This window comes from Lactuca serriola, chromosome 7, assembly GCF_051521515.1.
Source record: "Lactuca serriola cultivar US96UC23 chromosome 7, Lser_US96UC23_V15, whole genome shotgun sequence".
NCBI classification, from domain to species: Eukaryota; Viridiplantae; Streptophyta; class Magnoliopsida; order Asterales; family Asteraceae; genus Lactuca; species Lactuca serriola.
In genome coordinates, this window is record NC_136414.1 from 43730917 (window position 1) to 43758152 (window position 27236).

General features: G+C 37.4%; 2 protein-coding genes across 2 annotated transcripts; both read left to right on the plus strand.

Annotated features, from left to right (window-relative positions):
• The first annotated feature begins 19887 nt into the window (after positions 1 to 19887).
• LOC145063290 (dihydroceramide fatty acyl 2-hydroxylase FAH2-like) lies at positions 19888 to 23101 on the plus strand. Its single transcript, XM_079010879.1, has 7 exons — positions 19888 to 20164; positions 21176 to 21234; positions 21499 to 21591; positions 21703 to 21899; positions 21997 to 22102; positions 22230 to 22376; positions 22461 to 23101. Exons 2-7 carry the CDS (start codon positions 21184 to 21186, stop codon positions 22596 to 22598), a joined length of 732 nt encoding a protein of 243 aa, XP_078867005.1. The 5' UTR covers positions 19888 to 20164; positions 21176 to 21183; the 3' UTR covers positions 22599 to 23101.
• A 661-nt stretch (positions 23102 to 23762) lies between these two features.
• Positions 23763 to 26512, plus strand: LOC145063286 (uncharacterized). Its single transcript, XM_079010876.1, has 6 exons — positions 23763 to 24924; positions 25020 to 25300; positions 25479 to 25617; positions 25695 to 25840; positions 25915 to 26038; positions 26129 to 26512. Exons 1-6 carry the CDS (start codon positions 23862 to 23864, stop codon positions 26434 to 26436), a joined length of 2061 nt encoding a protein of 686 aa, XP_078867002.1. The 5' UTR covers positions 23763 to 23861; the 3' UTR covers positions 26437 to 26512.
• Positions 26513 to 27236: the final 724 nt, after the last annotated feature.

Genomic DNA, 27236 nt, shown 5'->3' on the forward strand with positions numbered 1-27236 from the left:
CCAAAGAAAAGAGAAAAGTCCACCAGCTGGAAGGATAAGTCTAACTGGTGTGTGTACCATGAAGATTTTGGCCACATTACAGAGAATTGTATAGATCTTAGGAAGGAGAGCAGCTACCTCCTGAGCAAAGGATAACTCACAAAGATCCTAGGAGGAAGAAACGAAATATCCATAGAAAAAGATCAGGATCCAACAAAGAGCCTAGAAAAACCAGGATCGCCTCCTACAGACACCAAGTTAATCAATGTTATCTTCGGAGGTTCTAACATTTGTGGAACATCTTATTCTACAACAAAAAGGCATGCCAAGGTGTCCAAGTCAGAAAAAGAAGAAAGACACAGGAAGAATACGTCAATCACAAACAAGAAGGAAATCATCTTCGACAAAACAGATAGGGAAGACATTATGGATCCCCACCACGACGGATTGGTGATCACTTTATACATTGCTAACCACTTTTTCAGAAGGATTGTTGTTGATAGAGGATCCTCAGTCAATATTATACTCCTAAATGCTCTAAAAAGAATGAACATCCTATAATACGAGATATTTAAAAGATCCTCAGTACTGATACGATGTAATGGTGAAACAAAGCAAACAGTCGGGGAGATCAAGTTACCTATCTACATAGATGGGGTAAAACTCTCTGCAACGTTTTTGTGTTATTAATACCTTATCTTCCTGTGATGTTATTTTAGGTAGACCATGGATCCACGACATGAAAGAAGTCCCCTTGACGTACCACCAATGTGTAAAGATGCCCACTCCTTGGGGGACAGTGAAGATCACGAGCGATTAACAAGAATCTAAGGAATGCTACAAGACCTCGATGAAATCTTCCACAATACCACGACATGCATAACAATTAAAGCATGGGGAAAAACATGATGTGAAGGAAATGCCCCTAAACCCCAAGGATCCTGAAGCTAAAGTCCTCATAGGATCCTCTATACCATAACAAATCAAGCAAGAACTAATAAAGTTCTTAAAAGAAAAGAGGAAAACCTTCGCATGGAAACAAGAAGACATGATAGTTATATACATCAAAAGAGAAGAAAGTTCGCACCCGAAAGGGACCAAATCATCCAACAGGATGTTGAAAAACTTCTTAAGACATGAATGGTTAAAGAAGTCAAGTTACCAAGATGGCTAGCCAACTTGGTGGTGGTACAAAAGAAGAACGAAAAATGGCGAGTATGTGTGGACTACACGGATCTTTATAAGGCTTGATCTAAGGATCATTTACCTTTGCCACACATCGAATCCATGATAGATGCCACAATATGTCATGGATTACTAAAATTCATGGACACCTCTACTGGATTCCACAAAATATAAATGGAACCATCCGATCAAGAGGATACTACCTTCATAACCCCTACATGTATATATTTCTATATTGATATGGGTTTTGGTCTTAAAAATGTAGGGAAAACGTACCCAAGACTGGTGAATCGAATGTTCAAGGATAATCTGGGGGACACCATAGAAGTCTACATTGATGAAATGGTGGTCAAATCCAAAAGGGATGAAGATCACGTTAGGGATCTTGAAGAAGTCTTCGATATATTATATGAATACAACATGAAGCAGAACCCGCCCGAATATCACTTTGGAATGAAGGCATGAAAGTTTCTTGGTTACATGGTCACCAAGAGGGGATTAGAAGCGAGTCCTAGCCAAGGATCTTGAATGGGGAACCACTCCTCCTATATCTTTCAGTATCTTCGAATGTTATAAGTGTTGTTCTGGCCAAAGATCTTGATGGTGAACAACATCCTATTTACTATGTAAGTAAAAGTATGTTTGCTCGTGAAACCAGGTACACTCACGTTGAAAAATTAATACTTGCACTGGTTACAACTTCCACGAAACCAAGACATTATTTTGAAACTCATACATGTCAAAACTAATTATTCAATTAAGAATGTCATGAGAACACTAGAAATGTTAGGCATAATGACTAAGTGGTCAGTGAAGCTCATCACAAATGAAATCAAATCTGAGCCAAGATCCTCAATAAAGTTACAAACATTAGCATATTTTGTGGCTAATTTTAATGATGATCTACAAGATGAAGCAGAATTGGAAAGCCAACAACTCCAAACAGAAGAAAGCATGGGAAAATGGACCATTTTCACAGATGGAGCTTCAACCGTTAGAGGAACAAGCCTATGGATCATACTAAAACTTCCACATAGGGACATCCTACCCCAAACAGTTAGTTGTGAATTCAATGCAACTAACAATGAAGCAGAGTATGAAGCACTGATCATGGGGCTACAACTGGCCAAGGATTTTCAAGAATATGTCGACTCGTTATTAATAACTAATCATTTTAGTGGATTCTATGTAGTTAAAGGTGAAAGACTAGTACTATACCTTCAAAATATTAAAAATTTAGCCTCCGAATTTGAAGCTTTTAGTCTGAATCAAGTTCCTAGAGAAGATAACATTGAGGCGGACACATTAGCCAACTTAGAGTTTTCCCTCAGGATCCCGCCAGAGACCAGGATCCCAATAACCAACATAATGATCGTGTCGATAGAAGATCCCTCTAGGAGACCAAAAGACCCCAAATAACCATGATCATACGACCAACATGGCGGTAATTAGAGGTCCAATTCCTCGATCCTCTGACTAGGATCCTGATGCTTAGAATCCTATCCAAACAATCAAGATCCTCAGAGACATTTGAGATCCTAGACACAACCTATCATAGAGTATATCTAGAATGATACAATCCCAAAAGAAGAAAAAAGTGATAAAGCGTTCGAGGTGAGGATCTCATGCTTTGTGATGATCCATGGAGTATTATATAAGAAATCCATAACAAGTCTATATCTAAGATCAAAAAGCCATGGAAGTTCTAAAAGACATACATGAAGGGGATTGTGACAACCACACTTGGGGCAGATCCTTGTGTTATAAAGTGTTAAGAACAAGATATTATTGGCCAACCATGAAGAAAGATGTCTTCCTACACGCTCAGAAGTGTGATGCCTATCTCATTGATTTAGAAGCAGGAATAGGAGCATATTGGCTAGCTACCCTACAAGGAAGCATCTTGCCAAGATTCTGAAATGCTATACACATTGAAGCATACTTTATGTAAGTCAATTTAGTTACAATTCATCACAACTGAGTTAAGGTACATACCTACTCCTTACCCTCATTTCTTTTATTTGTTTATTTGTATTCTAAGAACACTAATGACTTAAGCATTAGAGCGATGTTAGCCAAGCTACCCCCACCCCAAGTTAACATTTGCAATATGCAGAAACTAAAGGATCCTAGCCACTATGAATGGAGACTGATCATCTCTCCCATGATTAAGGGTACTTAATCCCCTCCAAGGTTTAAAGAGTTAAAAACCTCTTTCACGGTCACCAATAACTATGTTTCAGGTCAAGATAAATCTTTGTAGCCCCCGGACTAATGGAAAATATCGCCTTGTGGGCCTTATCCATCAATACTCATTGAGCCCCATCAACATATGGTACCCACACCCATCCATGAAGAGTCAAAAGCCCCCTGCTATCGATATCAAATGTAAAAACCTGACCAATCACCAGCTTACTTTTCTAATTATCTTCCTCTATGGCCTCCGAATGTGCTTCTTTCATCGTTCCAACATTTGGGTCATCACTGTCATCCTCATACACGCATCCTGAATCGGTGTACTGACCGCCCTCCGGATCAAGGAGTTGGCCCCCACATTGGCCTTGCCTAGGTGATACAGAATCTCATAGTCATAATCTTTCACTAGATCCAACCACCTCCCCTGCCTCATGTTCAAGTTAGGCTAATCCATAAGATATCTCAGGCTCTTATGGTCAGTGTAGATGGTACAATGAAGACCATAACGATAATTACGCCACATCTTGAGAGTGAAAACCACCGCCCCCAATTCCAAGTTGTGAGTGGGATATTCGCTTCATGAGACTTCACCTGCCTCAAAGCTTATGCAATCACATCCCCCCTATGCATCGATACAACACCCAATCTTGTAATGGATGCATCGTAGTAGACCACAAAATCCTCAACTCCTTCAGGGAAGGCAAGTACTGGTGTCTTACACAATATCTAACCAAGCTTCTCGAAAGATGCCTGCTGCTCAGGCCCCCAACCGAACACAACATCCTTCCTTGTCAACTTAGTGAGAGGAACAACAATCTTGGAGAAGTCTCAAATGAATCTGTGATAATATCCCTCCAAACCGAGTAAGCTCCAAATCTCAGATGGAGATTTCGGCACTTCCCACCTCATCTGTAACATCCCAAAATACAGTCTGAAAATTTCGTTTTAAAATAGTAATAAAACCCTGTTCATCAATCGTCATATAAGAATCATAAAGAATGTATCTCAAAATATCTTAACAATTGTCAAATATATCAGAGTATAAACATCCCAGGCTGAACAAATGGTGTGTGCACTGCAATCTTCCCGAGCTCCTCTTTTAAAAACTTAGCACCTGAAACCAAAACTGAAAACCGTAAGCACGAAGCTTATTGAGCTCCCCCAAACTACCACATACCATACAATAACATATAAAGCATCTACTGGGCCTTGCCCACTGCATCAGACCGAAGTCCGGAAACTAACCAGGGCCTTGCCCTCTGCATCGAACCGAAGTCCGGAAACTGCATCGGACCGGAGTCCGGAAACTGCATCGGACCGGAGTCCGGAACCAACCAGGGCCTTGCCCTCTGCATCGGACCGAAGTCCGGAAACTGCATCGGACCGGAGTCCGGAACTAACCAGGGCCTTGCCCTCTGCATCGGACCGAAGTCCGGAACTAACTGCATCGGACCGAAGTCCGGAACTGATTGGGACCTTGTCCCCTGCATCGGACCGAAGTCCGGAACTGACTGATCATAACATAGCATAAACATATCAACTAGCATGAATACATATACTGCATACTGCATCGGAACAGAATCCGGAACACATAACACAAAACATGCTTGAATCACAAAGACATCAAGCACTCTAACTACTGCATCGGACCGAGGTCCAAAACTAACTGAACATAACATAACATAATCATAGCATATAATCTAAACACATATATCGCATACTGCATCGGACCATAGTCCGGAACACATAACTCATACCCTGTCTGTATCACAAAGACACCAAACATACTGAACTACTGCATCGGACTAAAGTCCGGAACTACTGCTAACTAAACGGGCCGGCATTGTGGCCGTAGACCCGTTCCTACTGGAAGGAAACTCACCTCGAAAGCTGGCTGCTGAAAATCTACTCGGGAACTGTCTGATGTTGCTGCTCCGGTCTCTCCCGGCTACAAATCCCATAAACACACTCAATCAAATACTGGTAACTATATTGAGGGTAAAATGACTATTTTACCCCTGGCTTAGCTTGATCCCAGCCCAAGGCCTAATCCAAAGGCCCAAGAGTCTAATAATGGACCAAGGCCCAACTGTGGCCTATCTATGGCATTAGGGTTTCACATAAAATGACAATTAGGGTTAAGTTTCCTACTTAACCCATTAAGGACTTAATCCATTAAGTCCATCTCTCTATTGAATAAATCATACGATATAATAAATTTGGGCATCTAAATCCATACAACTTTATTAGTACATCTAATTCTTATTAAATTAATTTCCTTTTAATCGATGAAACCGAACTATATTCTCACCTGTATTTGCAGCCCATTAGATACAACAAACGCCCATAAATTAATTAATTAATTTTAAGCCCAATTACTAATTAACAAGGCTTTACCTTATATAATATTTATCTTGAACTTAACCCAATGCCATTCAGCCCACAATATACTAATTGAACCCATATAATATTAGCCCAACGGAATAAAGCCCAATACCTTTAAAATATCATGCCGATTAGGTCACAGTACTCCATCTCCCTGCTTGAGCTTGTTCGCCATTTGCGTCTTCGGAGAGCCGACACAACCAGCTTCAGCGAAACATCCAATTCCGGCGGCGACGACCCCAATCTGCTAGCCAATGGCTCGTATGTCGAACCTAGCACTACGCCACTAACTCCTCCCACGCTCCAATGGAATTGAAACAGTTCCTTCACCAATGCTTGAACTCACCTCATCCCGACGTCTCCCTTTCCTTGATTGACAGATGCCATCCACAAATCCCAATTCTCTCCATCTGAAGCGCCTCTCGGGTGTAGCCATGGAGATGGAGGGCAAAGCAAGATTGAAAGGATGAATCAACGGGATCTAAACCCACTTACACCTGATATTAAGCTACTGAAAGAAGAAAACAAGAGTCTACACCTTTCGCTCTCGTCCTCATTCTGGTTCAATACTCACAAGTGGCTCAAGAGAGTATGCCACTGTGAGCCTGACGTCTTAGGCATCCTTGAAATCGAGCTCACCTAGATCAAGCACTCCCTTGATGTTCCTCCTTCCATTGATCAGATCTCTCGCTTGGGCGATGACAGGGGAATTACCCTTAAAGACTTCTCATCCCTCACCATTCTATTGCCGAAGGACCCCGTCTACACTCGTCGGAAGAGACGACGAACAACACCGGGGTTCGAGAGACAATCGGAGCTCATACACCCACACTCTACATCCCTCTTTGTGCTATAATTCTCTTTCTCTCACTATCTTTGGAATTACAGATTGAAGACAAGGGCTCCCATCATATTGGAGAGTCACAATTGATTTAAATGGCAAATGGAATGTGTAAAGGAATGGGACCAACTCCCTTCACTGGCATCGGCAATTGCAGGACCACGATAGGGAAAGCAACAGCCTGCCATTGACGAATCAGGAAGAGTGAAACATGATGCTGAAGTTGATAAGTTTGGTCCCTGGGGTTTGTGAAGCTTGATGATTAAAACCCTAAGTTTGATTGTCTTACGAATTTGATTCCTGGAAATTACTGTTTGGCCCTTGCACTAATACATTCCAATAATTATTATTATTATTAACCTTCCCAATGATCTTAATCGATAATTCACTTAAAACTCTCATTTAATTTAATCTAATTCGTCCACTTCACCCGCAAATGCGTTTTATGCAATAACTCAACTATCTCATCCCAGAAATTATCCTTGAATGAATTCATTATCCGGATTATTTTATAACCCTTAATTTGTATTAGCTAGCTAGAAACGGGGCTTTACATCATCGCTGCCTCTATCTTGGCTGGGTCAGTCAAGATACCATTCTGGTTGATGAGGTGTCTCATAAATTGAACCCCGCACATCTAGAATTCACACTTGGAGAACTTGTCATAGAGCCTCTTCATCCTCAAAACTCCAAGAATCTCATACAAATGCTCATCATGCTGCTGAAAGGTCTAGTATGTTCAAGAGTCATATTAAAGTGATATTGCTAAATAACATATGATACTAATGGGTCACACTAACAACAACTTTATACAATTGATTATTTACTTGAATTTGATTTTAATAAATATTCAATAAAACTCTTATAATTAAATTGGAAATTATTGATTTCATGGAAATAATAATTTTTATTAGCAAGTAACATTATATTATTTCATATGATATGAATTAATAAGTCATGCAAAAAATTTTGGACTAGTTTTACTCAAAAGACAAAGTTTATATTTTATAAACCTTGGGTTTATAAAATTTAAACTAACTTTCCTCTTTTTTTATACAATTTTCGGAATTTGCATAAAAGGAAGAAAGGTATGGCTTTTCCATTAGTTTATTAAAAAAGAAATGAAGCATGGGAGACATGTTTATGACATGGGGACATATGTGCTTAAAGTGTTAAGACCTAATGGTCAATACTTTCACTTTATGCATATAAATAAGAGGCTTGAATTCTTGAAATGTTGTTCATTCCTTCTTCCCTACTAGTGGCCGAAACTACTTTCTCCTCTCCCATTCTCTCTAGTTTTGCTTAGAAAACTTGAAGAACACTTGCATCTTCATGCCCTCTTTAAGTTCATATTGGTTATGAACTTAAAGCTTAAGGGTTTAAGAGTTTTGGACTAGCATCTACATCAAGTTGAGTCATTGTTGGTGTCTCAAAGGTTCCACATTCTTTATCAACTTCCAAGCCTCCCAAGAGGACCCAAAGAACTACAAAGGTTGTTATTTATTCATCCTTTCTATGGTTGGTGTTTTAATCTTTCTATAAGTTGCAAGAAGATCCTTGGTGGGTATAAAATGTTTATGTTATTTCAAAAATTAAAGTCTTCCATTGCCATATTTTTTTAAAGTTTTTGAAACTATTTTTGAACTAAAACCCAACAGCTGCTCTCTGGTCTTGGAATAGACCAAGATAGCATCGATGAAGACAATCACATAACGATTCAACATAGGCCTACACACTCGGTTCATGAGATCCATAGACGCTCGTGGTGCGCTGGTGAGCCCAAAAGGCATCACCACGAACTCGTAATGCCCATAGCGAGTTCATAAGGACCTCTTCTGAATATCCTCCTCTCATACCCTCTACTGATGGTAGCCAAACCTCAATTCAATCTTGTAAAACCAAGATGCACCCTGAAACTGATCGAAAAGATCATCAATCCTCGACAAATGATGACGGTTCTTCACCGTCAACTTGGTCAACTCCCGGTAATCAACACACATCGGGTGTGAACCATCTTTCTTCTTAACAAATAGGGTTCTGTTCTCCCCAAGGAGAACTGCTTGGGCGAATAAAATCCTTTTCTAAAATATCTTGATGCTGAGAGGATAACTCTTGCATATAAGGAGGTGCAAGACGATACAATGCCTTGGTAATTGGTGCCCCACCATGTATCAGATTGATCTAAAAGTCCACTTGCCTCTTAGGAGGCACACCTGGTAACTCCTCGGGGAAAACATCATGTAAATCGCTTTCAACATGAACATCATAAATGGAATCGATCCTTTCTCATCATCTCGGGTATCCATTACATATGCCAGATAACCCATACACCCATGCTACAAACTATTCCTTGCCCTGGAGGCAGAACAGAAAGTTGATCCTGACCCAGTACCCTCACCATAGATGATCAATACTCCCTTACTACGATCTCGAATCGTCACCAACTCTCGCTCACAGTCAATCAGAGTCCCAAACCAGATCAACCAATCCATACCCACGATAACACATACATTTCACATAACAATAAGGATAAGATCTATCAGATACCCAACACCAAAAATCTCTAGTACACAACCCCGGTAGATGTCAGTAACGGACACCGGATGCTCATCAGGTATAGAGACTCTCAATGGCCTACTCAAGGCCTCCCGCACAATACTAAATCCATGATAAAAAAGATGATGACACAAAAGACCGACTCACACCTGAGTCAAACAGCACAAGTACAGGCACATAATTCACACGGAAAGTACCTAACATCACAAAATTATAAGCAACCTAAATAAATCAGCATAAAATAAATAAAGAACACGTGCCAACCATGACATCTGGAGCTACTCTGACCTCCTCTGTTGTCAACTGAAATGCTCTCCATCTAGCCCTCAGAGCATCGTCCTTCCCATGCCGGCCATCAGTAATACGCATGGTCGTAGGGGCCTGAGTTTGAACTGCCCTAGATGCAAGTTGAGGACACTCGACACTCAAATGACCCGTCTGGTTGCAATTATAGCAAACCCGAAATCCCTTGGGGCAATACCTATCCAAATGCCCCTCTTTTCCACCCATGTAGCAAGCAGTCCCTGACCAACAAGGACCCTCATTCCCCTTGCCGCACTTACTGCAAGTGCGGCCCTTCTAGCCTCCATATCTTGGGTCAGCGGGCTTAGACCGCGTAGTTGCCTGCTCCAACTGCACGAGTCTCTTATCTTTCACCTAGATCTCCCTCTCCTCTTTAGACTGGGTCTCCAGCTCAATCTCTCTCCTCCTAGCATTGGTCTGCAACTCAGCCAATGTCTGAGACGAAGTGTTCGCCATGAACTCACGGATATCCCTCCTCAGAATACTCAGATACCGAATCACAAGTGCCTGCAAAGTAGACACATGCTCAATACAAAACAAGCCCTCTCATGAAACATCCTTGTGATCTCAGTCACCATCTCTGTCTTCTACTTGAGAGACAGGAACTCCCGGGTCAATCTCTGTCTGTCTGTCTGTCTGTCTGTCTGTCTGTCTCTCTCTCTCTCTCTCTCCCTCTCTCCCCCTCTCACACATACACACCACATAACCACTGTCACAAAATCCTCCATAAACAACTCAGTAAACCTCTCCCAGGTCACTGCAACATGCTCCGCAAGAGTATAATCTACTGTTACAAATTTCCATTAGTCCTTTGCTCCCGAGTGAACAGGTTCAATGCGAATCGAATCCTCAGATTCTCCGGACAATAGCAAATGTAAAAACAACCCTCGACATCAGAAATCCATCTCATCGCAACAATCAAATCTTGGGTGCCATCAAACTCAGGCGGCTTCGTGTTGTTGAACTCCCGGTACCACAATGAATCACCCCCTACGACCTCGCAGCAACAACAACTGCAGGGGATGCGACAATAGCAGCCTCAGTGAAGGCGACATAATGCTCATCAAAAGTCTCAATCAACATGGATTTGATAGACCCAAACATCTCTGTTATAGACTTTTGATCGTTTCGGTCACCTTGGCGGCAACAATCCTACGGATCTCTTCATCACTGGTACTTGCCCTCTCGGGGTCGCTGGAGCGTGAACCTCGGGTAACCACCATACTGAAAGACACAATAAAACCATCAGAATCAGGCTAAAGCGCATACATAAACATTCCCTCACACCTGCAAGCTCCTTAGTTCCTTAAGATTCCTTCTTGAGTTGCATACGGATCTGGTGCTATCAGTAGTACGGGCCCAATACTACCTTCCACACCAACTCGTATTTGTCTCAAGTCGTCCTCTTAAGACCCTAAGCGACAAGGACTTTATTTATCAAGATCAGTTGTATACTCGCCCTGCTGGTTCCTTGGAACCACTAGTAAGCAGAAGGTACTCGTTATAGACTGCTTCCTAACACTTCCCCGCCTCACATGATCTCTGTTGTCCTCGCCATTTGCTTTGCGCATGCAAATCGTACACAATATGAGACTCGATAGACACTCAAATAAATGATTCTACCTCAAATCCACAACCAAACAAGGAACATGAAGAAAGGCTAAATCAAGCATTCCAAGGCTATAAAATCCTAACTATGTACAATTATACTACATACACCAAGCAAATAGCAATGACAAATACAATCTCATAAAAACTAACTCTTAGGCTAAAGGTATCACAAAACAGACAACCCTATCACACCATTCATATGTAGGATCCTTAGCCCACTACTAACTAGCATGCTGTTCTATCAGCTCATAAGATAGCAGCTCTACATTACTCGTAATATAAATTGAGATATTTTGGGAAACTACCGCTCGAGCTCTGATTGATTGTACACACTGCTTCATTGGGTTTTTCTCTTGTAAAAATCTTCATTTCTTTGAAAAGTTTTTATGAAAATCTTTAGATCCTTAGTTTGAGTTTGGAATTACCCTAGAGTTCATCCAAATCTCTCAAACCAGAGCTCTAATACCAAACTGTAACACCTCAAATTTTAAACCAAAATATTAAATTTTAAATTATCCAAAAATATTGTTCAAGAACCAAACCATTAGAAAATCACAAGTATTAAGTACAAATTTGTTGGGTTTTATGTACTCAACATCCCTATGGTGCACATACAAACCTAATGCTTTGGATCTAAGTTTTCTCTAATTATACATGCAATATTCTTTTTCCAAAGCATGAAGCCTAAATAGCATGCAACTTTGATATTTGTATCATAGAAACTAGTTAGAAGATTACCTTTTGATGTAGCTTGTAGAACTTGGCCTTATAAGAGCTTAGCACCCCAAGCGTGATGCCTCAAACTAGTCACACACACCAATAAACAATTAGATGAATATGAGAGAGGTTTAGAAGACACAAAATTGACTAGTCCTTCTTGGAATGCAAGTAGTGTCCGATTTTAGAGCTTAGGGTACACATTTATAGTGTAGAATACCCATAGTCTTTTGTAACCCTAGTTCTTACACTTAAGCTTATGATCCAACAATTGAGTTGGATTATCACTTAATAGACTTTCACATAAGCTTAGTCCAACACAAACCAATCATGGATCATTAGCCCAAACCATATGTTTCACTGATTTACATAATCAATCCCTGTATATTTAATCAGTCTCTTTTGATCACTAAATTAATTCCAGATTAATTTTTGATCAATACTAATCAAATAATATGATTTCTCAATTAATATATTATTCTTATAATATATTAATAAATCACAAATAACCTCTTTCTAAAATATCCATCTTGTCAAATTGTTCTGGTGAAGGCAACTCGAAATGGACCATGCTACTATCGGGTCAAGTACATACCAATTATAGTTATGGGCTTAGACACCTAATCCAACAATCATCACTACAAATATTAGAGTTCCATAATATGCCAAGTAACAAAAATCCCCCAACGAGTGTGTAGAATAAGACCTTTGCCTTCCCGCGATCCTCATAAGTACCTGAAACACATACAATCAACAACTGTAAGCACAAAGCATAGTGAGTTCCCCAAAATACCACATACAACACAACATAAATAAGCAACTATGGGTTATCAGCAACCTTGGGGACTGTCCATAGTCCCAATGGGCAAACAGCACGCCCCATGGGTTATCAGCAACCCTAGAGACTTCCCGAAGTCTCAGTCACACATAAGCAACACTACACAATAATAATATCTAGACCCAACTGGTCATCACATATACAACTATTCCACCACACATGTAAGAATAAGTGAGGAGACTCACCTAACAATGATACAAATAAATCCCACACCCGAACTGTCGGAACTAGACTTCGCCTAATAACAAAATAATAAACCCTAATTAATAATTAAGGTCCATAACCCAACTCACATGTCCAAATCCCACAATTATGCCCCTTAAGAGAGAAAGGTCATTTTGCCCCTCCTATGGCCCAAAACCCTAAAATGATCACCATTGTTCATAAAAACCATCTCAAGAAAATCATAATGTCAAATGCAACTCATCATCAAAATATCACATTGTCCCAAAATATCTGGAATCATAGATTACAGATGAATATGTACAATCAAGCCTTCGTCTTCTCGCGATCATCAGAAGTACATGAAACACATTTAATCAACAGCTGTAAGCACGAAGCTTAGTGAGTTCCCCAAAATACCACATATAACACAACACAAAATAAACAACTATAGGTTGTCAACAACCCTGGAGACTACCTGAAGTCTCAGTGGGCAAAATAACATGCTCTGTAGGTTACCAGCAACCCTGGAGACTACTCGAAGTCTCATCATACACAATCACATATCACAGTAATAGCACATATACCTAGTGGTCATCACATATACACATATATTCTACCACATAAGTAAGAATAGTGAAGAGACTAACCTCGCACAGATGACTGATGTAATTCACACTCAAACTGCCGAAACTAGACTTCGCCTAATAATTACACCAATTAACCCTAATTAATAATTAAGGTAATTCCATAATCCACAAATACCAAGCCAATTCTAATCCATATTTAGGGAAAAAGACCATTTTGCCCCTTCAAATCCCTCACAATCCACCTAAGGTACAATTTGTCAAAAGTCAACAAAAGTTAACATGCAACCGTATGCACGATGTACTCAGCTCTACGTTAGGCGTATAACACTTGGTTGAAAAAGATCGGGCTCTCAACTGGCTATGTTGGGCATACCCAGGAGTACGCTCAATGTACGCGACTGATACCAAAACTTCACTTTTAAGGTCTTAATTATTAAGACACTTACTCCAACTTCATATTTGACCCTAAAAAGTCGTCCTAATCCATAAAGTCTCCGACTTTATGCCTTTGCAAGGCTAAAGAGAGATTAATCCCAAAACCCTAATATTTCACTTCACAAAAGTCTCCATAACTCATGCATGGAAGAAAGTAAAGGACCAAGCTAACATTTTTATGAATCTAAGCACCCTAAAACGTATGAAAGGACAACTCATATGCTCTGGAGTGTTCAAAACTCACAAAGATCAAGGTTTTGGGACAAGATGAACTTAAATCCAAGTCTAAATAAGATTTATCAAAACAAGCTCCAAGGTTTGAGCTTTATACCTTAAAAAGGTGAACAAAGAGATGTAGATTCTGGATCTAAAGGATTGAATGCACCACCACTTCTTGAATGACCTTCCTGCACTACCAAGAACACACAGGGATCACTCTCAAGCTTCAAATGTCACTCACAAAGGCTGGGTTTTGAATTTAGGGTTTAGAGGGATGGAGGCTGGTCATGAGAAGGCCCATGAGGGATTATGATGCTTAAATAGGGGTCACAACCCCAAAGATTAGGGTTTGGGGAATGCACGAGTACACCCTACGTACTCACGTGTACGCCAAACGTACTCAACATTTGACCTGCCTCAAGTCCATTGACTTACGCTCGACGTACATACCTGTACACCTATTGTAAGGACCTCATTTGCAACAGTTTTTAAAAATAAGGGACTAAAATGAAAAACACCTAACACCGGATGTTACATGTTTCTTTTGATTGGAGAGTACCAGACGTGAACCTTCATTTGTTTCATCTTATATTCTTTCTTCTTATTTTCAAGCATAAGTTTGGAGGACAATTTCAAATATAAAGTTTCAACCAAAAATTCTGATTTTAACATACATTTTGTGTAATTTTGATTTTGTATGACAATTTGTATTTGATTTTTTAAATGATTATTGCGCAATTTTGATTTTGTATGGTAATTTGTATGTTTTTATAATTATTGAACAACTTCACCCATCACAGTATAGAACAACAGGATAATATGATCATTTTTCATTATTTAGCACAGTCAATCAGATGTATAATAAAACATAATGATTTCTTTCCCAATCACCAAACTTTCTCAGACAACACTTTTTAGAAAACACTTTCATAGACAACAACTATGAAACGAACCGTAAATCTAATAAACTTTTAGGGAACAAATTTTTTTTATCTTAGTAAAAAATATGCAAACATAAGAACCATCTTTACAATTATCCTTTAGGTTTTTTTTTTGTTTTATGAATGTATTTTCTTCCATTCTTCATATTCATCATTTTTTTCAAAGCTTTTCTTCACATATCCAATGGCCCCCTCCACATTTCCAATACCGTAGATTGTTTTGTGTGAAAACAATTTTAATATATTTTTTTAATAATATTCTTTTTGTAACAAAATTAATTTATCATATTGTATAAATTCAAGTTTATTACTGAAACAATCTTATTTTTATCTATTCAATAATATAAAATTGTTTTAATTCGATATATATCAATAGAATAATTTTATTATTTGTATCTTTATAAACTATGTTTCTCATATTTTATATTATTGAAATGTGAGATTTTACAAACATCCCAACGCAACATAAATCTAATAATCTGTGTGTGTTTTATTGACATTTAGCCCGATAGTTTAAAGAGAAAATTTGGCAAATGATCAAAATATAGGGTGAGTTTGAAGAAAACGACCAGAGGATCTGCAGAGGGGGTTCTGCGAAACCATAAACACCTCTGCGGAATGTGAACACCTCTGCGTATCTTGGTTTTTTTCATTTTTTTTTCGTTTATTAATATTTTTTACTCATATAAGGTATTATGTGATTATTATGTAAAAAAAATTGTTTTCGTTTTCCTTTTTCTTATTTAATTACCCGTTTATAAAAGTTGTGTGTTTAATAAAAATTATACAAATATTGTATGTTTTTTATAAAATTATACACACCGGTATTCTGAATAATAAACATATTTTAAATATGTTACAAAACATACTTTAAAAAACATAAACATACAACTTTCATAATAAACATACTTTGAAATAAACTTCATTAAAGTCTTTGTGGATCCTCTACAGCTCTGCGTAATCTTTGTTTTTTTATTTTTATTTTTTATTTTCGTATTTTTATATTTTTTTTGCGTTCATTTTCGTTTATTAATATTAATTTTTTTAAATACACTAATACCTTATATGATCATTATGTAAAAAAATTGACAAAAAAGTTAAAAATAATGAAATGTTTTATGTAACTGATCCACATAGGTGTACACAGATCCGCAGAAAAACCCACTAAAATACGTCTATAACTTCTATAACTGATCTGCAGAGGTGTATACAGATCCGTAAAGGTGTACACTGATCTGCATATGTGTACACTTGTAACACCCGAAAATTTAAACCAATTTAAACTTTTAAAAACATTTCAAACCATTAAAAATCATTACAACTTTGTTTTCAAAATGTATAATATTAGAGTTTTCCCATAAACATAGACAAAACATGAGGAACTGTACGATCACGCATTCGCCTTGCCGCGATCCCCTGATGTACCTGAAACAATAAACTGAAACTGTAAGCTCGAGAGCTTAGTGAGTTCCCCCAAAATACCGATACACATACAGTCCACATAAACATATCATAACAAACTGAAACTGCATGCAATGGGTCCACAGCTTTACAAGCTGGATTACCCCTGGCCCTTAGTACGAGTCTGGAATGCTTACCGGGCCCTCAGCTCGTATCTAGAATACCATCGAGCCCTTAGTACGAGTCCGGAATACCATCGGGCCCTTAGCTCATATCTGGAATGCTCCTGAGTCCTTAGTGTGAGTCTGAAATGCATACCGGGCCCTCAGCTCTTATCTGGAATACTCGAGGGTTTGTTGGCTACTGCACGGAGCAATACAACCTCAACCCATCCTACCCATCATATCAACATATAACATAACTACCGAGCATGCAATAATAATATAACATCACAGGTAGTCCTACATATCTACCTAACTGGCATAGCCACTAGCATGCAAAACTAACTCGTACTCAACATAACCACTGCTAGGATAACACATCCAATGGGACGGCCTCAGAAGTCAACAGGTGAACTCTTGGTCAAAGTCAAAGTCAACAGTCCATGTTGACTCGACTAGTCGAGTGTAGTTCACCGACTCGTCGAGTCCTTCCTGAACTCGAAAAGTCGTGAAATCCGTGATTGGCTCGTCGAGTTCCCTTTTAACTCGCCGAGTTCATATGTGTCCAAGAATTAAGAGAAACCCTAGTCGGCTTGCCGAGTCTTCGAACTACTCGTCGAGTTCAAGGCAATCTTCAACGGACTCACCGAGTTTGTTCATAAACTCGACGAGTTCATGACCATCTTCATATGACTCGCCGAGTTGGCTATGCGACTCGCCGAATCCTTGCAGACCTTCATCCATGCAGACACTTTTTTAATCCATGCCAAGGTTCTAGATTAAAAATCTAAGCTTCTAAGGCATGTTTCTCACGTAAAGTTGCAAACTTTACATGCATGCAAGGCCCCAAAGGTTCTAAATGACCAATCTAAGCTTTTAATGGAACTTTACACCTTAGGAGAGTCTCATCCTTGCAAGAGCTGGAAACTTTAAGGACTTAGGACTCAAAAGAGGTTCAAATTTGAAGTTTCAACTTCAGATCTAGCTCCCATACTAAAATCCCTTTATAAATAATTAACGGAAGCCCTAGTTTTCACATATGCATGATTCTAGAAGAAAAGAGGTTAAGGTAACAGCTTATTACCTTCAAGACGTGCCCCAAACTGAAGTAGACTCTGGATCCACACAAAATCCTTGATGCTAGCCTCTTGATCTACAAATTTCCTTTACAAAAGTCACTTCTCAAAGCTCCAAAACACTCTCAAGCTCTCGCTCACGGAAATTAGGGTTTCTGGCTCTCAAGGGGTGACAGAGGACAGTGGGAGGCGCTAATGGTCCAATATATAGGGTGCAAAAACCCTGAAACTTAGGGTTTCCACTGCCAGCTCCTAGTCGTCGAGTCCCCCATGCTGACTCGACGAGTCATTCATTTTTTGACGTGTCCTGGCCCGCTGCTACTCGACAAGTCATAGTGTCAACTCGTGGAGTAGACCTTAAACATGAAATCTAAATGGAAAATTAATGATACCTGACGGTTGGGATGTTGCAACACTGATCTGCAGATGTGTGCAATGATCGACAGAGGTGTACAGTGATCCACTGATAACCATTCTGTGGATTCCCAAACAGTTCTGTGGACTGATATTAAACATAAGTTCATTATTTTTAACATTTTTTTTGTCAAATTTTTTATATAAAACATAAGGTATTAATGTATTAAAAAAAACTAATATTAATAAATGAAAACAAAAAATAGAAAAAACAAAAAAATAAAAATTAAAAAACTGAAGATCCGCAGAGGTGTTTCGGTTCCTTAGAGGCAAACATATTACATAAAACATTTTATTATTTTTAACCTTTTTTTTGTAGAATTTTTTATATAATAATTATATAAGGTATTAGTGTATTTAAAAAAAATATATTAATAAACGAAAATGAATGAAAAAAAAAACGAAAAAACGAAAAAATAAATTAAAAAAAATCATAAAACAAAGATTCCGCAGAGCTGTAGAGGATCCGCAGCCTTCTTCAATGAAGTTTATTTCAAAGTATGTTTATTATGAAAGTTGTATGTTTATGTTTTATAAAGTATGTTTTGTAACCTACTTAAAGTATGTTTATTATTCAGAATACCGGTGTGTGTAATTTTATAAAAAACATAGAATATTTATATAATTTTTATTAAACATACAACTTTTATAAACGTGTAATTAAATAAGAAAAAAGAAAAACGAAAACAATTTTCTTTTACATAATAATCACATAATACCTTATGTGATTAAAAAAAATATTAATAAATGAAAAAAAGTAATAATAAAAAAAATGAAAAAACAAAAAAAAATGAAAAAAACCAAGATCCGTAGAGGTAGGCCTGTCGAAAAAACCCGAAACCCGTTCTACCCATCCGACCCATTCCGAATTCGGGTAGAATGGGTCGGGTAGAACAGGTAATGGACATGAACATTCGGGTAATAGGTTAACCCGATAATAATATAGATCGAGTTTTAGGTATGAATATTTATTTTCGGGTATACCCGAATACCCGAATTCGTTTTTTAAATAATATCAAATATACAATGCAGTCACGTATGCACACTTCAAATAAAACAAAACCCTTAATTTTCTTCTTATGAACGACGGCTCGACAGTCGACACAACTTGCAAAGGGAATACGACGCTGAAGCTGAAGTCCTAAACCGTCATCACAATTCTCAATTTCTCACTACGCATGGAATTGAATTAAAAAAGTACATAACATATTATAATGATTTGTATTGTTATTATATATGTACTTGTTATTTGTATGTAGTATTTTTCTACCTGATTCTTTATTAAACCAACCAACATGTAAAAATAAAAAAATAAAAAATTATCAATAAGTTAATTTAAGAAATTTTCGGGTATACCCGACCTCAAACCCAAATACCCGAAACCCGAATTACAATATAGGTCGGGTATCAGGTATTATTTTCTTAAGGAAATACCATTTGTATCCGACCCGTTCTACCCGAAACCCGAAATTTTACCGGTTCGACATCCCTACGTAGAGGTGTTTATGGTTCCGCAGAACCCCCTCTACAGAACTTGTGGTCATTTTTTGAAATCTTAATTTTTATGGTCATTTTCTCTATCTAGCCCTACATTTTGATCATTTACCGAATTTTACTTTACTTTAAATATCGTCCAATTTCAAAATTAATAACACTGTTGTATTCGTCATAGATTATCGAGGGACCGATATTTTTGAGGCCATATCATAGATGCATTTTTGGTATAATTAATCCTAATTTTACTATAAATTACGTATTACATATTATACATAAATAAAGCTAATTAGTTTCACACGTACCAGTAATTTAAGCTAATTATTTAATCATAAGTTTTATCAAAAATGGTATATGCATATATATCATTAATTCATTATATAATGGATCCTCACAGACTGGCAACCGTTATCTAACGAGCATCTGCTGGCGATTCCATGATGCTTACAAGAAATCCACGCCTTTGATCATCCATTCATCCATCCATCCATCCATCGCAACCAGATTCATTTCAAAAAATCGACAGTCTCTTTCTTCTCCAGCACCACAACTAAATCACTCCTGTGACACCCACAAACCACTTCTTTCATCGAATAACAGTAAACCAGCCCTTAGAGCTCTTCATAGATCTGTCTTGCTGAAATCCTTTTCTCCCAGGTGGGTATTTGTTTACTCTTTGGAACGCTCTTTGTTTCCTTTTTCTTGTGATTTGAATTCGTCTTCTTTTGGGTGCTATTAATGTCTTCTTTTAGGGCTTTTTTCGGGTCCACATTGTGGGTTTCTGATTCGTCTTGTTCCTGTGTTCTGCGTTCGTAGGTGTAAATGAATAATTCTGGTTTATCTCTGTTACCGTGTTAGGTGTTTGTGTATGTTCTGTATGGATTTATCTTTTGTGCCGTTTTAGAGTTGGAGATCTCTGTTTACAGTGTCCAAATATATGAACTGTTAAACGTGTTCTGTTTGAGTTCGCCTTGTTTTTGGCGTCGTTAATGTGTTAATCTCCAGTTTTTATGTTTTCTGTTATTCGGATTCGTCGGATTCTGATTCATATTTGTTCGTGTGTTCTAATTTCATGGGTCTAAATGGATAATTCTGGTTTATAATGTGTGTTTTCTTTTTACTTTTAAGGGCTGTGTGTAGATACTGTTTTAAAATCACGATTACCATGGATGTTCTGTTCAAGTTTACCTACATTTATTGGTGCAATTACCCCCAAATTTATGTAATCGTGCACAATTTCTTGTTCATTTATGCTAAAATTTGAATTTTAAAAGATGTGAATCCCACATTTGCAATGATAAATCTCCTAATTCGATTGAAAAACACAATATGTAGACCATTGTAAACATTTTCTGATGCAAGATAGGGACTTTATGGTCTCATAATATGTTTAATTAAAGCTGAATAAGTGAAAAGATAATCAATCACCATCATACATAAGCCCACATAGTATGTGGATTATCTAATCAAGTATTAATGGCATGTGGTGATTTGGGTTGTGAGATGGAAAATGTTCTTCAGTTATCTGTTGTTTCTTTTGTGGCAATTCAGTTGCATTTAGGTGTTGTTTCTTTTTCTTTACTTAATGGACTTAATGGGGACAAGGCTTAATCTGGTAAGTTTTATATGGATGATTCTCTTGTTCCTAATTTTGATTACAATCTGCAGGTTTCGAAATGGTAGCACAAGAATTCACTGTGGATTTAGATAAGCCTCTTGTCTTCCAGGTAAATGTTTATTATAATTTCTGTCCCTTTCAATCATTTCATCCAATGACAATTTGAACAAATTCCCTCTTTTTACATCCGATGAACTGGAAAATCACAACACCATTTTTACATATCTAGCCAAGTTGAAAATTACTTATTTAACCATCTTCACCATTAGAGACAGATTCACAATGTTGATACAAATAGTCAATTTCCTTCTTATGTTTTAATTGTTTGTTTCTTTTTTTTATCTTCTAATTGTAAAAATCTTTGAATATAAAGGTTGGCCATCTTGGAGAAGCTTATCAAGAATGGATTCACCAACCTATTGTCAGCAAGGAAGGCCCACGATTCTTTAAAAGTGACTTCTGGGAGGTACTTTTTTCTACATTTTTTGTTAAATCTAATCACATATTTCTAGGGCTATTTTCAAAGATGAGGGTGATACTGATTTGTTTTGTTTTTTTTTTTTTTTGTATGTTACAGTTTCTTACAAAAAACGAGTGGTATTATATTCCATCCATTTGGCTCCCAGTTGTATGTTGGTATACTTCAAAGTCATTCAAGATGGGGCTTTCACTTCCTCAAATAGCAATAATACTTGTTTTGGGTATTTTCATTTGGTCATTCATGGAATACAGTCTTCACCGTTTCCTTTTTCACATCCACACCAAGAGCTATTGGTGTGTTCTCTTTTCATTCCTAATCTCAATAACACCATATGATATGATTTCCATGGTTTTTATTCACTTTTTTCTTTTTCTTTTTAAATATGTTTAGGGGGAACACCCTTCATTATCTTCTTCATGGTTGTCATCACAAACACCCTCAGGATGGATTACGCCTTGTTTTCCCTCCCACTGCAACAGCAATTCTCTTGGTGCCAGTATGTTCTCTTCTTTTACCCTTTTCAAAACTCAGAAAATGGTTTCTTAAAAGATTATATTGAAAATTGAAAATAGTCAAGATTTTCCCAATTTGAAACCTACTAATTTAAGTTGCATGATTGGCAGTTATGGAATGTGTTGAAACTGATATCCACACCTACTGTTACTCCTGCTTTGTTTGGAGGTATTTTGCTTGGTTATGTGATGTATGATGTCACACATTACTATGTCCACCATGGACAACCAAAAAGCCAAGTTCCTAGAAGTCTCAAGGTAAAGTATAATAAAAGACATGACACATCTTTATTTATGAAACTATTATATGCCATGATAATGTTTCTTTTATACTTTATGCAGAAATATCACTTAAACCATCATTTTCGGATCCAAAACAAAGGATATGGCATAACATCATCTCTTTGGGACAAAGTGTTTGGGACATTGCCTCAAACCAAATCAGCTGAGAAAGAAATGAAGCAAATGCAGATGCAGTGAATGATGATGACTCATAATAGTAGGTTTCCATCTGGTCAAGTCAAACGTTCTTTGAGACATGAGACATGATTTAGTATATTTTAGCATGGTTTTGAATGTAATTTTACCTTGAAATTTATGTGGGTTTGGAAATTATTTATTTATTTTGTCATTGTAAGTCGTGTCTTGTTTCTTATTCTCTTTAGAAGAAGGTAAGTTAAGTCATGGGAGAAAGAGTAGGTGTCCTGTCAGCTGTCATCAACAATAAATAGAGGGAAGAGGCCAAAACTCAAAACTCAAAACTCAAAAGCATGTAGTGTGTATATTCTGCCTTTTGGTAAAAGGAAGTTGCTTCATGAGTTTGTTCTTATTGAAATGATGGGATCTTCAAGTAAATTCGTCTTTTGCATCAATGGTGGGTTTTGGGATGAAGACGAATTAACATAATTAGTTTTTTTTATTGGTTCAGATGTTATTTGATCGTGTTGGTTTGTTATTTGTCTTAATTTATTGAAGTTTGTTTATGGTGTTCCACATGTTTTTAAAGTATTGTGTTGCCTTTGACACGATTCAACCCATTTTTTTTTTATGTAAAACGTGACTGTTGAAGATATTCTAGAGAGTTGAATTTTCTTGATTAGCATCGTGCTATGAACAATGAAAACCCCACCAGTAAATGGTCAAACACAACAGGTAAGAATATCTGACCTAATAATTTTCTAATTCTTATTCTTGTAAACTATTGTTTAAGATATTAGTCATGTTCAATCGTTTTCATTGATAAGAAGACACCTGTTAATTAGAATATGTGTGAAAATTGATTGAATCGATCTACAAATTTTATTTGACCAAGTTCATAATGGTTGCATGTTTTAAATTCGGTTGAAATACAAATTTCATCAAACAGAGGAATTTGTAATTCTTTCATTGGAATCCTACATGGGAACTAGTGGATGCTCTTCCTAAAAGTAAACTTCTAGGGCTCTAATTAAGTTCCTTGTGGATTTATAAACAAAAACTACAAGACTAGATTGGTTGTAAAAGGTTACACATAAATTAAAATCTATCTTGTTAAATAAAATAAAATGATAAATAGTCAAACAGAAAAGACTTTTAATTTTTGTGGGCCAATTTGTAAAAATTAAAAATTGTAAAATGTAAAGGGGATTTGACTATCATAAACAGGAAGAAGATAACAAATTTGTAAGTTGATTATGAAGATCCAATATCATCTAGCTAGAACTCTAAATTCCATACACTTCTTCTTCTTCTTCATTAATAATCATGTTCACTGCTACTACTGAGGATGACAAGGAATCTCAACCCTCCACCTCCTCCTCCATCGAATGGTCACAACCCTGCATTCACTTCAAATTCTCTGATATTCTCTTAGCAACCAACAACTTTGACGAATCATTAGAAATCGGGCATGGGGGGTTTGGAAAAGTTTACAAAGGTAATGTTATCAAAGGATCAAGTCTTGTTGTTGCTGCCATTAAACGGTTGGATTCCATGTCTAGCCAAGGGGAAGCAGAATTTTGGGCAGAAATTGAAATGCTTTCCAAATTCCGTCACTGTAACCTCGTTTCTTTGTTTGGTTACTGTAATCATGAAGAAGAGAAGATCCTCGTATACGAATACATGCCAAATGGAACCCTCGAAGACCACCTCCATAGACATGGTACCCCTCTTTCTTGGCTTCAGCGACTCAAGATCTGCATAGGTGCAGCTCGTGGGTTACACTACCTTCACTCTGGAACAGGGATTGAAGACGGGGTTATACATCGCGATGTCAAGAGCTCAAATATTTTATTACATGAAAGTTGGGCAGCTAAAATATCAGACTTTGGGTTGTCCAAAATCGGTCCCATAATCCAGCCATTGACTTATGTCAACACACTTGTTAAAGGCACTTTTGGGTATCTTGATCCTCATTATTTCTCAACTGGAAGGCTGACAAGGAAGTCTGATGTGTACGCTTTTGGGGTGGTATTGTTTGAAGTGCTATGTCGGAAGCATGCAGTGGATAAAAGTCTTGATTTGGAGCAATGGGGATTAGTGGCATGGGCTCAAAGTTCAATCAAAGAAGGGAATTTAAAGAGTATAATCGATTGTGATATAAGGGGTCAAGTGTCCACAAAATGTTTGAAGGAGTTTATTCGAATTGCAGAGAGATGTTTGCTATGCAATCCAAAGCAACGCCCTACAATGGCTGAGGTTGTGGTTAGTCTTGAATCTGCACTGAGTTTACAAGAGAAAAGCAATGGTTCATTGCAGGCTGCTGGCAGATCGATATTTGGAAGAGTGCTTGATATGTTTCCATATCCTTCAAACGAAGACAACTCTGGTATTATATTTCAAGCTCTTGTTGAATTGGAAAAACTTATCACATGATCAAAATAGTGATCATATAATTTACCTGTTTCTGTTCATCTATTTCAGCTCATGGTGATTCGAAGCTATCAAGTAATAGAAACGTTGGTGATACTCTAGAGGCTGAAAGCAAAGAGTTCACAATCCTTTTTCCAAGTTTGAGAGTACTTAAGTTTACGGATTTGAAAAGGGCTACAAAAAACTTTAGTCAAGATTTACTCTTGGGTAAGGGACGTTTTGGAGAAGTGTTCTTAGGTTGGGTTGACAAGAACACATTCGCCCCTTCAACAGAAGGTGATGGAATTGCTGTTGCTGTTAAAAAGTACAGTCAAGGTCTTCCAGAATGGAAGGTAAGTTGAGTCTTCATTCACCTTTAACATTTATTGATTAGGTGTATGCTTACTTTTATATCTATGCTTTATGTTGTATAATTAACCCATGAGTTTATTTTTTCATAGAACAATGTTAGAATTTATTTTTGTTTTATGAATCCTTTAGCTGAATGAACCTAAAATTTTGTGAGATCAGACTGTGGTGAGTGTCTTGGGATGGTTGGCTCATCCAAATATTATCAGTCTCTTGGGATATTGTGATGATAAAAAACACAAATGCTTGCTTGTTTATGAGTACATGCAGAATCGAAATTTTGGTGACTACTTATTTGGAGGTAATATACTTATTTTACTCAAAAGTTGAATTTTTGCAATGTAAGTAGTAGCTTATGAGAGATGGATAATTTTACAGATATACTGGATGTTGACAAACTACTTTCATGGGAAAGACGACTTTTGATAATGATAGGAGTAGCCCATGGACTTGCTTATATGCATTCATCAAAAGATCAAGTCATACACCGTGATGTTAAAACATCTAACATATTGCTGGATCAGGTAGTCTTAATCTACTTAAGATTTTGGTTTTATACCACTAAAGTTTACCATTTTTCTACTCATTTTTAATACAGGATTTTAATGCAAAAATAGGGGGTTTTGGGATGGCGAGATTTGGCCCTGAAATCGCAAAAACAGGTGTTACTACACGTATTATTGGTACCTTGGGTTATTTAGACCCGGGGTACCTAAGCAATGGTAAATTTGTGTTTAATGTTCGTTAAATAGCATAAGAACAAGCTCTTTTAGAAAAATTATGGAAATCTAAATATGAAGAAAAAATTACAGGTCATCTGAGTGTGAAGAGCGACATCTACAGTTTTGGAGTGGTGTTGTTGGAAGCTCTAACGGGGCAACAAGCTTGGCAAAGACATAGGTATTACTCTGGTTTGGTAAAGTGGGCGATTCCATTTCTAGAAGACAAAAATGAGCTAAAGAAAATAATGGATCCACGTCTTGGACAAAACTACCCCCTAGAAGGTGCTTTTGAATGCGCTACACTCGCATTAAGATGTGTAGCTAAGAATCCTAAAGATAGACCTTCAAGTGAAGAAGTTTTACAGAATTTGGAACATATATATGTTGTTAACAAATAATGAATAGAGGATATGTTGTATGAGTGACTGTATTGGTTTGTCTAGGATTTGGCCAAAAGAGAGATTTTTTTTTTCATTTGGTCTTTATTTTGCCATTTCATATTGTTTTTGGTCCTTAATGCCAACATCAAGTAAAATGCATATACAACGACCATTCACCCCTAAATTGATACTTTTTAATTACTACTAGTATCATAGCAATACTAATAAATCAAACCTTACACGTTTCTTGTTAGAAATAGTAGGGTTTGTAGTGGAGATCTGGATACCAACTTGGATCGTGTGAATACTTTCTGAACTGATATTTCTTCCATATATCTGTGTTACAAGATATTCAGTCTAGGATAATCCAAGTGGACACTTACGATTCTAGGCAAAGAAATCGTAAACCAAATTGCTAGAAAGATTCTGTAAGTTTTTGAAGAAAAACGAGAGCTAATTTTCGTGTGTCTTTTCTTAAAAGGAAGAGCAGTTTATATAATAAACGAGATTAAAGTTTCATTAGGGTTGAGCCGTCATGAGTTGCTTTTGAAGCAAGTCAAGGTAGTACGAATTTTAATGAGTATTTAAGGTTTCCCAAACTAATGAGTTTCGTTAGTTTTACCATAATCACCCTTAAGAATATGAATTTCCCACTATGTTCCCATATGTGAACGGGACCCCAGCCAGGGGCTTTGTCCCTTGGACCCCACTAGGGGCGCTGCCCCCGGACTCCCGATTTGTCGTTGAACCGGATACTAATTCGATCTTATACATGCGTGCACTCCGCATAAACCCCGCACATATATTAGTGTAAAAAT

What these genes read in the sequence shown, in the direction of transcription:
- LOC145063290 (XM_079010879.1), top strand. Translation starts at nt 21,184, where the DNA reads ATGGTAGCACAAGAATTCACTGTGGATTTAGATAAGCCTCTTGTCTTC. An exon ending in ATAAGCCTCTTGTCTTCCAG is followed by an intron (nt 21,235 to 21,498) that starts GTAAATGTTTAT and finishes TTGAATATAAAG; the next exon opens with GTTGGCCATCTTGGAGAAGC. An exon ending in TTAAAAGTGACTTCTGGGAG is followed by an intron (nt 21,592 to 21,702) that starts GTACTTTTTTCT and finishes TGTATGTTACAG; the next exon opens with TTTCTTACAAAAAACGAGTG.
- LOC145063286 (XM_079010876.1), top strand. Translation starts at nt 23,862, where the DNA reads ATGTTCACTGCTACTACTGAGGATGACAAGGAATCTCAACCCTCCACC. An exon ending in TTCAAACGAAGACAACTCTG is followed by an intron (nt 24,925 to 25,019) that starts GTATTATATTTC and finishes CATCTATTTCAG; the next exon opens with CTCATGGTGATTCGAAGCTA. An exon ending in AAGGTCTTCCAGAATGGAAG is followed by an intron (nt 25,301 to 25,478) that starts GTAAGTTGAGTC and finishes TTGTGAGATCAG; the next exon opens with ACTGTGGTGAGTGTCTTGGG.